Here is a 15,863-nt window from a genome sequence, read left to right on the forward strand (position 1 = left end):
TGGGGGACACAGCTCAACCCCCATAACATCAGGTAAGAGAATCGCCTTTGGCACCTGGCTATTTGTTCACTTGCATGGCAATACAACTCTCTTCTTAAATATGTAGGTAGAAGGACAGTAGATATGCACCACTCCTAGTTCAATTCCTGGTTCCTAGCAGTTTGATCTATCTTTCATACCTCTACTCCCAACCATTCCACCTGGTGTTCTGGTATATGAAAATCTACGAGGCATTGAGCAAGCTACAAAGAGGCCATTTTTTTTTTTTTAAAGTTTATTTTCTAGTAATCTCTACACTGAGCATGAGGCTCAAACTCACAACCCTGAAATCAAGAGTTGCATGCACCTCTGGAGGACTAAGCCAGCCAGGTGCCCCACAAAGAAGACATTTTTAACAGTACTCCTTTTCTTGTTTGCAACATCTTTTTGGCTGACCTATACCTGGCATTCCATGTAATACATAGTGCCTAAAATATGAAGTTATTTAATTATGTAATGTCAGTCAAACTCCAACAATAATCAGCTTTTTAAACTTTCTGTGACCAAATATGCAGTTGCCCTTCTCCTGCCTGTAGTTACTTGCTCCACCTATGTTCTGGATACTGTCTTTGTACTCATTTGTCTCCCGTATCTTTAATATTTTTCCTCTCTTCCTCCTGTCTTTCCTATCTTTGTAAAACAAACAAACAAACAAACAAACTCACTGGACTTTACCTTCTCCAGCTACCACCTTATTTTTCTGCTCTCCCAATTCATAGGTAAACTTGTCAAAAGACAGATTTTCTGCAGTCACTATCTTCTTTTCACAATATTTCAGTGTACTATTTCTGTGCTCACTATGTGAGATTCCTCTAGTCAAGGTTACTGTAGCAAATGTTATTGGTTCTTTGTCAAGATCCTCTTGTCTTTTTACCTTTCTGTGTACCCCTTTTCTTGCTCCGTGTGGTTTTTGCTTCTCCTGGCCCACACTTGGAGTCTCTTTGGAATCCTGCCCCCAGACTATTAGCATTTTGCTTTCAAGAAGCGTGTCAAAAGAGCCTTGCAGCCCTTAAATCCAGAATTCTTCTATAGGATCAGTTGAAGTTACCTTCCTAGATCTTTGCCTGAAATTATACTTCTGCTTGACTTTTTTTCCCCTTCCCCATCCTTCTCTCTTCTCCTGTTTTCTCTTGGAAGCAATTTTTTAAAAAAATATTTAAATTTTAGTTAACATACAGTGCAATATTGATTTCAGAAGTAGAATTCAGTGATTCATCACTTACATACAATACCCAGTACTCATCACAAGTGTTCTCTTTAATACCCATCACCCACCTAGACCATTCCCCGCCCCCCACCTCCCTCTATCAACCTTCAGTTTCTCTGTCATTAAGAATCTCTTGGGTGCTTGGGTGGGTTAGTCAGTTAAATGTCTTTCTTGGCTCAAGTCATGATCTCAGAGTCCCAGGATAGAGCCCTGGGTCATGCTCCCTGCTCATCACTCTTTGCTTCTTCCTCTCCCTCCGCTGCTCCCCTCCCCATGCCTATAAGTGTGCTCTCTCTTTCTCCCTCTCTCTCTCAGATAAAAAAATAAATAAAATATTAAAAAGAATCTCTTAGTATTGGTTTCCCTCTCTCTTTTCTCCCCCCTCCCATATGTTCATCTATTTTATTTCTTAAATTTGGAAACACATTCTTTTTTCCCCCTTTTTTTCACTTGAACTTATGACCCTGAGATCCAAGACCTGAGCTGAGATTAAGAGTTGGACATTCAGGTGCCTGGGTGGCTCAGTGGGTTAAGCCGCTGCCTTCAGCTCAGATCATGGTCCCAGGGTCCTGGGATCGAGTCCCATATCTGGCTCTCTGCTCAGCAGGGAGCCTGCTTCCCTCTCTCTCTCTGCCTGCCTCTCTGTCTACTTGTGATCTCTGTCTGTCAAATAAATAAAATCTTAAAAAAAAAAAAAAAGAGTTGGACATTCAACCAACTGATCCACTCAGATATCCCTGGAAGCACATTCTTGATAAATCAATTGCACATCAGTCCTCATGTCAAGATCTCCTTCTGAAGAACTCAGCCTAAGACAGTCACCTAAAGATTCATTGTTAAATTTAATGGACACATATTAGTTCTCTTATTTGAGCTCCAGCTTACATGATACTGCTAAATATCTCTTTTTATTGAATTACTGCCTTTCTTTGTTTTTGCAATTATACAGTCTCCTGATTTTCTTTCTACTTCTTTGGAGTTTCCTTCTTTTTTAGCTCTGAAACTCATTTTTTAAAAAAGTTTATATAACAGGAAACAACAAATATTAGTGAGGGTGTGGAAAAAGGGGAACCATTTTACACTCTTAGTGAGAATGCAAGCTGGTACAGCCACTCTGGGAAAACAGTGTGGAGGTTCCTCAAGATGTTAACAATAGAGCTACCATATGACCCAACAATTGCATTACTAGATATTTACCCCAAAGATACAGATGTAGTGAAAAGAAGGGACACATGCACCTCAGTGTTCACAGCAGCAGTGTCCACAATAGCCTAACTGTGGAAGGAGCCGAGATGTCCTTCAACAGATGAATGAATAAAGATGTGGTTCATATATACAATAGAACATTATTAAGCCATCAGAAAGGATGAATACTTACCATTTACGTTGAAATGGATGGAACTGGAGGATATTATCTCTAAGCAGAGAAAGACAATTATCATATGGTTTTATTCATATGTGGAACATGAAGAATAGCACAGAGGACCATAGGGGAAGGGAGGGAAAACTGAATGGGAAGAAATCAGAGAGGGAGACAAACCATGAAAAACTCTGGACTCTGGGAAACAAACTGAGGATTACAGAAGGGAGGGGGATTGGAGGAATAGGGTAACAGGATGATGGGTATTAAAGAGGGCACGTGTTGTGATGAGCAGTGGGTGTTATACACAGCTAATGAACTGTTGAACACTACATCAAAAACTAATGAGGTACTATATGTTTGCTAATTGAACATAATAAAAAAAAGTTTATGTTAATATCCAGTCAGAACCAACTGGTCATTTCCCTCAAACTGTTACCTATAGGGATTTCCAAATAGACCTCAGGACTGAATACTTACTGTCTTGGAACATCCTCAGAAAGCTCTGTCATTGATCAGATAACAGAGTAAAAACATTGGAGTCCTTTCTTTCAAATGGAAAAGGGAAAGACTTATGAGCCTTTTCTTTTCCCTCTGCATCTTTCTGTTCCTTTGCTTATTCCCTAAATGCTAAGCCTCTTCAAAGATTCGTCTTAGGTTGTTTTTTTACCGTGTGTATTCAAATATGACTTACCTTCCTGGCTTTATAATTATCACTCACATATTCATGACTTCCTAATCTGTATCTCATACCCACATATCTCTACAGACCTTTAGCCCCATCTGTCTTATTGCCTACTGAGCACTTGTTAGATGCTCCTCTAATATTTTAAATTCAGTGTACCCAAACAGTACTATCTTCCCTTCTGAGTCAGTCTTCCTGATTTCAGTGAAGGGCTCTACATCCAGCCTCTTTATTAAGCCACATACCTGGAAGTCATTTTTTTTTTAATTTTTAAAAAAAGTTTTATTTATTTGACAGAGATAGCACAAGCAGGGGGAGTGGCAGGTGGAAGGAAAGGGAGAAGCAGGCTCCCGGATGAGCAGGGAGCCCAACTCAGAGTTCAATCCTAGGACCCTGAGATTATGACCTGAGCTAAAGGCAGGCACTAAACCAACTGAGCTACCCGCAAACCCCCCTGGAAGTCATTCTTAACACTTCTCTTACCTGAAATCAGTCATCAAATTCTGCAAAGTTCTTTCTGTATATCTCTTTTTTCCTCCATTTTATTTTATTTCTTTTCAGTGTTCCAGCATCTGTTATTTATGCACCACACCCAGTGCTCCATGCAATACATGCCCTCTTTAATACCCACCACCAGGCTTACACAACCACCACCCTCCTCCCCTCCAAAATCCTCAGTTTGTTTCTCAGAGTCCACAGTCTCTCATGGTTTGTCTCCCCCTCCAGTTTCCCCCAACTCACTTCTCTGTTCCATCTCCCAATGTCCTCCATGTTATTCCTTATGTTCCACAAGTAAGTGAGATTATATGTATATCTCTTTGAATGCATTGCTTTTATCCCCAGTGCTGCTGGGCTGGGAAAAATTTATCTATGTATTGAATTATTGCAACAACTTCCTATTTGATCTCCCTCCTCCAGTCTTTCTTTTTATGGTGTCTTCTCTATACTGCAGCCTGAATGATCTTTTGAAAATATAATTCTGAGAATATCACTCTGTATTTATTTCTTATTGTTAACATAACAAATTACCAAAAATTTAGTGGTTTAAAACACCATGAATTTATTATCTTAGGTTCTGGATGTCAGAAATCAGTTTTATTGGGAAAAATCAGTATGTTAGCAGTCTACATTCCTTCTGGAGGCTCTATGGACAAATCTATTTCTTGCCTTTTCCAGAGTCTGTGCAGATCAGTAGATGGCTCATGGGCCTTTTGCCATCTTCAAAGCCAGCAGCATAGTATCTTTTCTACTTTCTGACCTCTGCTTTTATCCTTGTATCCTCTCTTTGTCACTGATCCTCCTACAACTCTCTTCGAAGGACTCTTGTGATTACTTAGGGAACCAAAAATAATCCAGATTAATCTCTCCATTTCAAGATGCTTAACTCCATCTTCAAAGTTTCTTTTATCAGGTAACGTATTTGCACATTCCAGGAATTAGGACGTAGATGACTTTGGGGGCTACCACATACACACTTGCATAAAATTCTTCAATCTCTTCTCACTTCTTTTAGGATAAAATCCAGACTCTTCTATATGACTCTTTCCTTGTCATCTTTCACAGCATGTCTTGCTACTCCTCACTTTCCATTCTACCTTTTAATAGAATTAAACTTCTTTCAGGTACTTGAGCAGATTCTCTCATGTTTTTTAGTCTTTGTAGTCTGTACATTTGCCTAGACTCTTTCTTCTTCCTTCCCTGTGACGCCTTCTCCCAAGCACTCCTTAACTAACGACAGTTCATCCTTTACCATTCCAGCTTAGATGTCACTCATGTGACATTTCTGACTCCCCAGGTTTGTGTTAGGTACCTTTTCTACATGTTGCCTGGAGTGCCTTGTTATGCCACTTATCTTACTGGATTGTAAGTGCATGCTTTGTTGGAGGATTCCTGTACTAGGCTAGGATATAACGGGTATTCCTATTTGTTAAACTATTGATTTGTTGTTGAACCTCTTGAAAATTGTATTTTATTGTTCCCAGGGTTATGTTTTAAAGGGTGTGATATTAATGAAAAACTTGAGTTTTCTTTGAAACTTTAATTTTGATATATTTTATAATTTCTTTTAACTGACAGTTTTAAATTTGCATCTACAAATGTTAAAACACTTCTATGTTTTCTGTATCTTGACAGTTTATAATTTATCTCAACATGTAATGAAGTAGGGGAACAGGAACAGAGCAAGGTGGGAACGTAATTTTTATACATTATTAAAATAGGAGAATCCAAATCTCATTAAAACAACAACCTATGAGTTCTAGTAGTTTGGGGGTGGAGTCTTTTGGGTTTTCCATATAAAGAATCATGTCATCTGCGAAGAGAGAGAGTTTGACTTCTTCATTACCAATTAGGATACCTTTTATTTCTCTTTGTTGTCTGATTGCTGTTGCTAGGACTTCTAATACTATGTTGAACAAGAGTGGTGAGAGTGGGCAACCTTGTCGTGTTCCTGATCTCAACGGGAAGGATGCAAGCTTTTCCCCATCATTTGAGGATGATATTTGCTGTGGGTCTTTCATAGATAGATTTTATGAAGTTCAGGAATGTTCCCTTTATCCCTATACTTTGAAGCATTTTAATCAGGAACGGATGCTGGATTTTGTCAAATGCTTTTTCTGCATTAATTGAGAGGACCATGTGGTTCTTCTCTCTTCTCTTATTAATTTGTTCTATCACATTGATTGATTTGCAAATGTTGAAACTTGTAGCCCAGGGATGAATCCCACCTGGTCAGGGTGGATAATCTTTTTAATGTGCTGTTGGATCCTGTTTGCTAGGATCTTGTTGAGAATCTTAGCATCCATATTCATCAGTGATATTGGTCTGAAATTCTCCTTTTTGGTAGGGTCTTTGCCTGGTTTGGGGATCAGGGTAATGCTGGCTTCATAGAAAGAGTCAGGAAGTTTTCCTTCTGCTTCAATTTTTTGAAACAGCTTCAGGAGAATAGGTGTTATTTCTTCTTTGAAAGTTTGGTAGAATTCCCCAGGGAATCCATCAGGTCCTGGGCTCTTCTTTTTTGGGAGGTTTTTGATCACAGCTTCAATCTCGTTACTAGATATTGGTCTATTCAGGTTGTCAGTTTCTTCCTGGTTCAATTTTGGGAGTTTATAGTTTTCCAGGAATGCATCCATTTCATCTAGGTTGCTTAGCTTATTGGCATATAATTGTTGATAATAACTTCTGATGATCGTTTCTACTTCCTTGGTGTTCGTTGTGATCTCTCCCTTTTCATTCATAATTTTATGTATTTGAGCTTTCTCTCCTTTCTTTTGGATTAGTGTCACCAATGGTTTATTGAGCTTATTGATTCTTTCAAAAAACCAGCTTCTAGTTTCATTGATAGGTTCTGCTGTATCTCTGGTTTCTACCTCATTGATCTCAGCTCTAATCTTGATTATTTCCCTTCTTATGGGTGGAGTTGGTTTGATACAACAATTCAGCAAGGTGGCAAGATACAAAGTCAATGTACAGAAATCAATAGCTTTCTTATACACTAATAATGAAAATACAGAAAGGGAAATTAGAGAATTGATTCCATTTACTATAGCACCAAGAACCATAAGATACCTGGGAATAAACCTAACCAAAGAGATAAATGATCTGTACTCAAGGAACTACAGAACACTCATGAAAGAAATTGAAGAAGACACAAAAAGATGGAAGACCATTCCATGCTCTTGGATCGGAAGAATAAACATTGTTAAAATGTCTATACTGCCTAGAGCAATCTATACTTTTAAGCTATTCTGATCAAAATTCCACTGGTATTCTTCAAAGAGCTGGAGCAAACAATCCTAAAATTTGTATGGAATCAGAAGAGACCCCAAATCGCTAAGGAAATGTTGAAAAACAAAAATAAAATGGGGGGCATCACGTTACCTGATTTCAAGCTTTACTACAAAGCTGTGATCACCAAGACAGCATGGTACTGGCATAAAAACAGACACATAGACCAGTGGAACAGAGTAGAGAGCCCAGATATGGACCCTCAACTGTATGGTCAAATAATCTTCGACAAAGCAGGAAAAAATATACAGTGGAAAAAAGATAGTCGCTTCAATAAATGGTGCTGGGAAAACTGGGTAGCTATATGTAGAAGAATGAAACTCAACCATTCTCTTACACCATACACAAAGATAAACTCAAAATGGATAAAAGACCTCAATGTGAGACAGGAATCCATCAGAATCCTAGAGGAGAACATAGGCAGTAATCTCTTCGATATCAGCCTTCTTTCAAGATATGTCTTCAAAGGCAAAGGAAACAAAAGCGAAGATGAACTTTTGGGACTTCATCAAAATCAAAAGCTTCTGCACAGCAAAGGAAACAGTCAGGAAAACAAAGAGGCAACCCACGGAATGGGAGAAGATATTTGCAAATGACAGTACAGACAAAAGGTTGATATCCAGGATCTATAATGAACTCCTCAAACTCAAAGCACACAAAACAGACAATCATATCAAAAAATGGGCAGAAGATATGGACAGACACTTCTCCGATGAAGACATACAAATGGCTATCAGACACAGGAAAAAATGTTCATCATCACTAGCCATCAGGGAGATTCAAATTAAAACCACATTGAGATATCATCTTACACCAGTTAGAATGGCCCAAATTAGCAAGACAGGAAACAACATGTGTTGGAGGGGATGTGGAGAAAGAGGAACCCTCTTCCACTGTTGGTGGGAATGCAAATTGGTGCAGCCTCTTTGGAGAACAGTGTGGAGATTCCTCAAGAAATTAAAAATAGAACTTCCCTATGACCCTGCTATTGCACTCCTGGGTATTTACCTCAAAGATACAGATGTCGTGAAAAGAAGGGCCATCTGTACCCCAATGTTTATAGCAGCAATGGCTACGGTCGCCAAACTGTGGGAAGAACCCAGATGCCCTTCAACGGATGAATGGATAAGGAAGATGTGGTCCATATACACTATGGAGTATTATGCCTCCATCAGAAAGGACGAATACCCAACTTTTGTAGCAACATGGATGGGACTAGAAGAGATTATGCTGAGTGAAATAAGTCAAGCAGAGAGAGTCAATTATCATATGGTTTCACTTATTTGTGGAGCATAACATATAGCATGGAGGACATGGGGAGATAGAGAAGAGAAGGGAGTTGGGGGAAATTGGAAGGGGAGGTGAACCATGAGAGACTATGTACTCTGGAAAACAATCTGAGGTTTTGAAGGGGCGGGGGGTGGGAGGTTGGGGTATCTGGTGGTGGGTATTAGAGAGGGCACGGATTGCATGGAGCACTGGGTGTGATGCAAAAATAATGAATACTGTTATGCTGAAAATAAAAAATAAATTAAAAATACAAACAAGAAAAACAACCTAGGGGCACCTGGGTGGGTCAGTCAGTTTAAGTGTCTGTCTCTTAGTTTTGGCTCAGGTCATGATCTCATGGGTTGTGAGATGGAGCCCCATGTTGGGCTTGATGCTCAGCGGGGAGTCTGCTTCTCTCTCTCACCCTCTCCCTCTGCCTTTCCCCCTGCTTCTATGCATTCTGTCTCTCTGGAATAAATAAATCTTTAACAACAACAACAACAACAAAAACCCCTCAACTACCTAGTACTGACTTTATGGTAGGCATCCTATAGGTATTAGTGACAGAAAGATGAGGAAGATAAAGCTATAAGCTTCAGTCCTCAAGGATCTTACAGTCGTGATAGAGAACAGAATTCTAAATAAATAATTATCAATTATTGCTATCAATTATCAATTATTGCTATCAATGCAATAATAATTGAGTATTTTATGGGAACACAAAGAAGTGAACTGGGAATAAGGCAGAATACAGGATCCATAAATAATATTTCAGTTCTTTTTTTTAGCATTTATTTATTATTTATGTAATCTCTACACTCAATGTGGGGCTTGAACTTGTGACCCCAAGATCAAAGAGTACGTGCTCTCTGGACTGAGCCAGCTGTGTGCCCTGATAATATTTCAGTTCTATATTAGGGAATGGGTAGGATTTTGACAATAGGAGAATCCTAGAAATAGTATTCAAAACAAAGGCCTGCCTGTGCAAGGTATGCTGATGCATATAGGACAACAACAATGTTTTTTTTGGATGTAGTGGCTGGGATAAATATCTTGATATGGTGCCATTGGCTGTGATCTTGAGCAGTCATTACTTTCTAGGAACATTTTTTTTTTTCTGGGAAGGTGGGGGAAGATAGACTTAATATAAGCTTCTGCCATTGTACTTAATATTGATATGAAAGAGCTTGTTGTATTCAAGTCATGGCCAGTAGTTACTTATGACTTGGAAGCCTGGCAGAAAATGAGGATTGGGGCTAGCTTGCAAAAGGCTTTTATATAATGGTAAGAAATTTGGGAATTTATCCTGTATGGAATAGGGAGCTGATGATATTAAATCAGGAGAATAATATGATCAAATCCTTATTTTAGAAACATTATTCTGGTTGTTATGATAGACTTAGGGAAGTGAAGAAGAACAGACCAAAAAAGAGAGAGGCCAATCTATATGAGGGCTTAAGAGAGTCTGGTTAGTGGAATCACATGTAAAATGTCATAATAGTATTATGTCCTACTGAACAGTATAATATTAGTATACTCAGTCTATTTACTGTGATTTTTTAAACATTCTTTTAACATAGCTAATTACTGTAGAAGCAGCAACTTAGAAAAGGACAAAATTCTAGAGGTAGGCAAACTGAAAAATACCACAAGATATTTTGCATTTGAACAGGAAGAAAGTGACATAAAATTTTTGTCTTTTTGGATTTTTTAAGAGTAGCAGGTTGAAAAACAAAAAACAAACAAACAAAAAATGTAGGAGATTGGATCCATTTTGTGAAGTATCAGTTAAGTCTATACAAAACTTTGAGGTCATACATTTTAGTGATGATAATAGTAATGAGTTATTAAGAGAAAATTAGTAAAGCTTACTGTGTTTTAAGTATGAGGAAATGAGTTCATCCTTAAAAGTTCTGTTAAATGGCAAGATTAGAAAAAACTGTAGATATTTAAAAGGGGTGGATTACAGTTATCTATGAATTTGTTTTTAGAGAATACTTTAAGCTAGAAAATGAGTTGAGAAGAACAATAGAACAGTTTTGAGCTCTAGTGTGTGCCAGGTACTTTACACATATTATCCAACTTATTCCTCACAACAACCCTGGGAAGTAGATGTTACTATCTACATTTCAAAAATGAACACAGCCAAAGTTCAGAGAAGATAGGTAAATTCTGTAGGTTACATGGTTAGTGGTTGAACTGGGTTTTTAAACTAATCTTAAGTATCATGAAGAAAAGTTACAAATCAAAAACGTGGGAAGAAAATTATAATAACATCTAAAGGCCAGACAGGTATAGTTTTTAGAAGGAAAGGATGATCAATAGTGTCAGATATTTGAAGACAGCTTATAACTAATAAAATTAAGGAAAGGCCATTATAATTTATTGTTTTATTCCTGACATATGTAAGATAGATAGAGACTATTAAAACGGATAAAAGTTTGTAGGTAGAACTGTTCTGTTTTTATTTGAGGATAATATTTTACATAGTTTATATTTTGAACTGTAACACAATGTTTAAATGCACATGTTTTTTATTTGTTTCAGTTATATCAAGATTTCTTGATACAGAGCAACTTCTTTCTGTTTTAGTCCAAATTCCAAAGCAGGACACAGTATGTATATATGTATTATGTTATTATAATTTTTATGATATAATTTGTCTTAATTTGATATAACATTTGGAATATATAAAAATATTTTGGAAGAGTATTTCATTATTAATATCTGGAGCATTTTTATGCCTTTTAAAGGAAATTTTTTTTTCCCGAATTTCCTATTCTTCCTAGGGGGGAAAAAAAAGTTTCCTAGTTGAGGAATTGGCATATTTTCATTAATCAAATATTTACTTAAAAAGTTTGTAATCTTTTTAAAACTTAGACTATAGTATTTGCTTCATAAATAAATAGATAAACATTATGTTAAATCCAAAGATTATGGGTGCTTCTTAAAGTGAATATTATGTGAAGTTAGATTAGTCTTCAAATATGGTTAAACTTTAAGATGAAACAATGTCTGGATATTTTTCAAAATTAAATAGTGGTTATGGGCACATCCTATGAAGAAAGTGATAGGTGGTTTTCATTCTTCTCTTTAAGGTGAATTGAAAAATATTTACTTTAATGAAATACATGCATATTTTTGCTCATATGCTAAAAATGAAAAGAGTTTTATACATAAGTAGAGTTTGATTTGAAATTTGTTTACTCTGGAAATCCATTGGAATCTAATCTGTTTCAGAAGTGTTTCCTTATCGTAGAGATAACACTCTTGAAGTTCATTTATAATAAAAACACCATCCAATGGATGGAAAAGCTTTGGCTGTTGGATAGGCATAGAACTAGAAGTTTTCTTAAATAATTGAAATACCTTAAATGTTTGGTAAAATTCACAAATGAAGCCATTACAACTTGAGATTTTCTTTCTAGGAAGGTTTTTGACTATAAATTCAACTTATTAACAGATATGATACTATTCAGATTACCTGTTTCTTGTTGAATGAGCTTTGGTTTGGTAGGTGTCTTTCAAAGAATTTGTCACTTCACTCAACTTGTGGAATTTATTGACATTACATTTTTCTTAATGACCTCTTTACTATCCTTTTATATTTGTACAGTCTGCGGTGATATACTTCTCTTATTCTTGATGTTGGTAATTGAATGTTCTCTCTTTTTTTTCTTAGTCATTCTGGCTAGAGGTTATCAATTTTTTTGGTGTTTTCAAGAGACCAATTTTTGAGGGGTGCCTGGGTGGTTCAGTGGGTTAAGCCTCTGCCTTCAGCTCGGGTCATGAACTCAGGATCCTGAGTTCGAGCCCATCAGGCTCTCTGCTCAGCAGAGAGCCTGCTTCCTCCTCCTCTCTCTCTTCCTGCCTCTCTGCCTACTTGTGATCTCCCTCTCTCTCTGTCAAATAGATAAGTAAGATCTTTAAAAAAACAAAAAAAAGAGGGGTGCCTGGGTGGCTTAGTGGGTTAAAGCCTCTGCTTTCGGCTCAGGTCATGATCCCAGTATCCTGGGATCGAGCCCTGGGATCAAGCCCCATCTCGGGTTCTCTGCTCCGCTGGGAGCCTGCTTCCTCCTCTCTCTCTGCCTGCCTTTCTGCCTACTTGTGATCTCTGTCTGTCCAATAAATTAAAAAAAAAAAAAGAAAGAAAAAATATCTAAAAAAAAGAAAAAAAGAAACCAATTTTTGATTTAATTGATTTTTGTCTTTTTTCCTTTTTCTCCATTTCATGGATTTCTGCTTTTATCAGTCTTTTTTTTTTTTGAGCTAGTATTTATTTGTTTGCTTGTTTTCTTCCAAGTTTTTATTTCAATTCCAGTTGTTAATGTACAGTGTAATATTAGTTTCAGATGTGCAATCTAATGATTTAGCACTTCTATTCAACACCTGGTGCTCATCACAAGTGCATTCCTTAATCCCCATCACCATTTAACCCATCCCCCATCAACCTCCCCTACAGTAATCCTCAGTAATCCTCAGTTCTCTATAGTTAAGAGTCTGTTTTATGCTGTTTTATGGTTTATTTTTCTTTCTCTTTTTCTGTCTTCTGCTTACTCTGTGCTCAATTTTCTCTTCTTTCTCAGGGTTCTGAAGGTAGAAGCTGAGATGGTCAATTTGAGACCTTTTTTCTTTCCTAATATGGTTATTTAGTGTGATAAATTTCCCTCTGAGTAATGCTTTAGCTATATTTCACAATTTTTTTTTTAAGAGAGCCAGGCAGAGAGAGAGGGGGAAGCAAGCTTATTGCTGAGCAGTGCATCTGATTCGGGTCTCGATCTTAGGACCTGAAGATGATGACCTGAGCTGAAGGCAGAGGCTTAACCCACTGAGCCACCCAGGTGCCCCTATATTTCACAATTTTTAAAAAAGATTTTATTTATTTGAGAGGGACTGAGAAAGTGAAAGAGAGCACAAACAGGGGGAGAGGAAGAAGCAGACTCCCTACTGAGCAGATGTGGGACTATCCCAGAACCCTGGGATCATGACCTGATCTTTACCTTGAGGTGAAGGCAGACGCTTAACTGACTGAGCCACCCAGGTGCCCCTATATTTCACAGTTTTTGATATGTTGTGTTTTTTATTAAAAAAAGTTAAAATGCCTTCTAATTTCCTTTTTAATTTCTTCTTTGACATGGGTTATTTAGAAGTGTGTTATTTAGTCTCCAATATTTGGAAATTTTCCAGATGTAATTCTGTTACAGATCTCTAATTTAATTCCATTTTGGTCAAGGATGTATGTTAGTCTGATATGGATCCTTTGCAGTCTATTGACTCTTGTTTTTATGGCCCAGAATATGATCCTTCTTGGAAATATTCCATGTATGCTTGACAACAATGTATACTTTACTGTTTTTGGGTGGAGTTTTCCGTGAATGTCAGTCAGTTCAAGTTGATTGAAATATTGAGTCCTTTTAGTTCCTTTAAGATTTATTTATTTGTTTATTTTTTTTTTTAAGATTTGTTTATTTAGTTTAGAGAGGGAAGTAGAGAAGAGAGTGCAGGAGTTGGAAAGGGAGAGAAGCAGACTCCCTACTGAGCACAGAGCCCTATGAGGGACTCAATCCCACGACCCCAAGACCATGACCTGAGCTGAAAATCAAGAGTTGTTCACTTAACCAACTGAGCCATCCAGGAGCTCATCTATTTATTTTAGAGAGAGACAGCAAGAGAGTATGAATGGGGGGAGGGGCAGAAGGACAGGGAGAGAGAAGCTCAAGCAGACTTCCTGCTGAGCTCAGAACCCACTGTGGGGCTCATTTTGATGACCCTGAAATCATGACTTAGAGCTAAAATCAAGTCAGACATTTAACTGACTGAGCCATCTGGTCTCCCCTCTTTAAGTCTTCTATATTTTTATTGTATTTTTTGTCTATTTGTTCTATTAGTTATTGAAGGAGGGTGCTGACAACTCCAGCTATAAATGTGGATGTGTCTATTTCTCTTAGAAGTTCTTTTTTGTTTTGTTTTGTTTTTTTAGTGGACACTCTGTATGTACTATTAATTTGCTTACATAAAGTTCAAAACCATTTCCTCCTCTGTCATTCATAATTTTTCTTTTTCAAGTTTTATTTAAATTCCAGTTAGTTAGCTTAGTCATTAAGCATCTGCCTTCAGCTCTGGTCATGATCCCAGGGTTTTGGGATGGAGCCACACATCGGGCTCCCCGCTCAGCCGGGAACCTGCTTCTCCCTCTCCCACTCCCCCTGCTTGTGTTCCCTCTCTCGCTGTGTCCCTCTCTGTCAAATTAAAAAAAAAATACCAAATAAAAAATAAATAAATTCCACTTAGCATACAGTGCAATTTTCTTTCAGGTGTAGAATTTAATGATCCATCATTTACATACAATACCTAGTGCTTATCACAAGTGCCTTCCCTAATAACCACCACCCATTTAACTCATCCCCCTGCCCACCTCCTCTCCAATAACTCTAAACTTGTTCTCTATAGTTAAGAGTCTGTTTTATGGTTTGCCTCTTTTTTTTTACCCTCTAGGTTCATCTGTTTTGTTACATTTCACATAAGACTAAAATCATATGGAATTTGTCTTTCTCTGACTGTTTCACATAGCATAATACTCTCTAGCTCCAACTACGTTATTGAAAATGGCAAGATTTCATTCTTTTTTTGTGGCTGAGTAATATTATATTTTGTGGGTATATATACACGTGTATATACACCAACTCTTCTTTTTCCATTCTTCAGGTGATGGACATTTGGGCTCTTTCCATAATTTGGCTATTGTTGATAATGCTGCCATAAACATTGGGGTACATGTACCCCTTTGAATCAGTATCTTCATATACTTTGGGTAAATACCTAGCAGTTTAATTGCTGGGACATAGGATAACTCTATTTTTAACTTTTTGAGGAACCTCCATACTGTTCTCCAGAGTGGCTGCACCAATTTGCATTCCTACCAATAGTGAAAGAGATTTTCACTTTTTCCATATCCTCAGCAACACTTACTGCTTCTTGTGTGTTAACTTTAGCCGTTCTAACTGGTATGAAGTGATACCTCATTTCGTTTTATTTTGACTTTCTATGATGAAAACTTATCTTGAGAATCTTTCCATGTGTTTTTTAGCCATTTGTCTGTCTTCTTTGGAAGAATGTCTATTCATGTCTTCTGCCCATTTCTTTTCTGGATTATTTGGTTTTTGGTTGCTGAGTTTGGTAAGTTCTTTATAGGTTTTGGATACTAAGCCTTTATCAGATATGTCATTTGCAAATATCTTCTTCCATTCTGAAAGTTACCTTTTAGTTTTGTTGATTGTTTCTTTTGCTGTGCAGAGCCTTATCTTGATGAGGTTCCAGTAGTTTATTTCTGCTTTTGTTTCCCTTGCTTCAGGAGATAAGTCTAGCAAGAAGTTGCTACTGCGGAGGTGAAAGAGACTGCTGTCTGTGTTTTCCTCTAGGATTTTGATGGATTCCTGTCTCACATTTAGGTCTTTCATCCATTTTGAGTCTATTTTTATGTTTGGTGTAAGGAAGTGATTCAGTTTCATTCTTCTGCA

The 15,863-nt window shown here is 37.4% G+C and overlaps 1 protein-coding gene across 1 annotated transcript in view; it reads left to right on the forward strand.

Annotated features, from left to right (window-relative positions):
* Positions 1-15,863, forward strand: part of MSH4 (mutS homolog 4) — a 106,741-nt gene that overhangs the window by 28,632 nt on the left and 62,246 nt on the right. The window contains exon 8 of the mRNA XM_082686597.1: positions 10,894-10,961. Coding sequence (XP_082542723.1) covers positions 10,894-10,961 — 68 coding nt within the window. The remainder of the gene's footprint in view (positions 1-10,893; positions 10,962-15,863) is intronic.

The sequence above is a fragment of the Mustela nivalis genome (assembly GCF_964662115.1).
Source record: "Mustela nivalis genome assembly, chromosome: 10".
In the NCBI taxonomy this organism is placed as follows: domain Eukaryota; kingdom Metazoa; phylum Chordata; class Mammalia; order Carnivora; family Mustelidae; genus Mustela; species Mustela nivalis.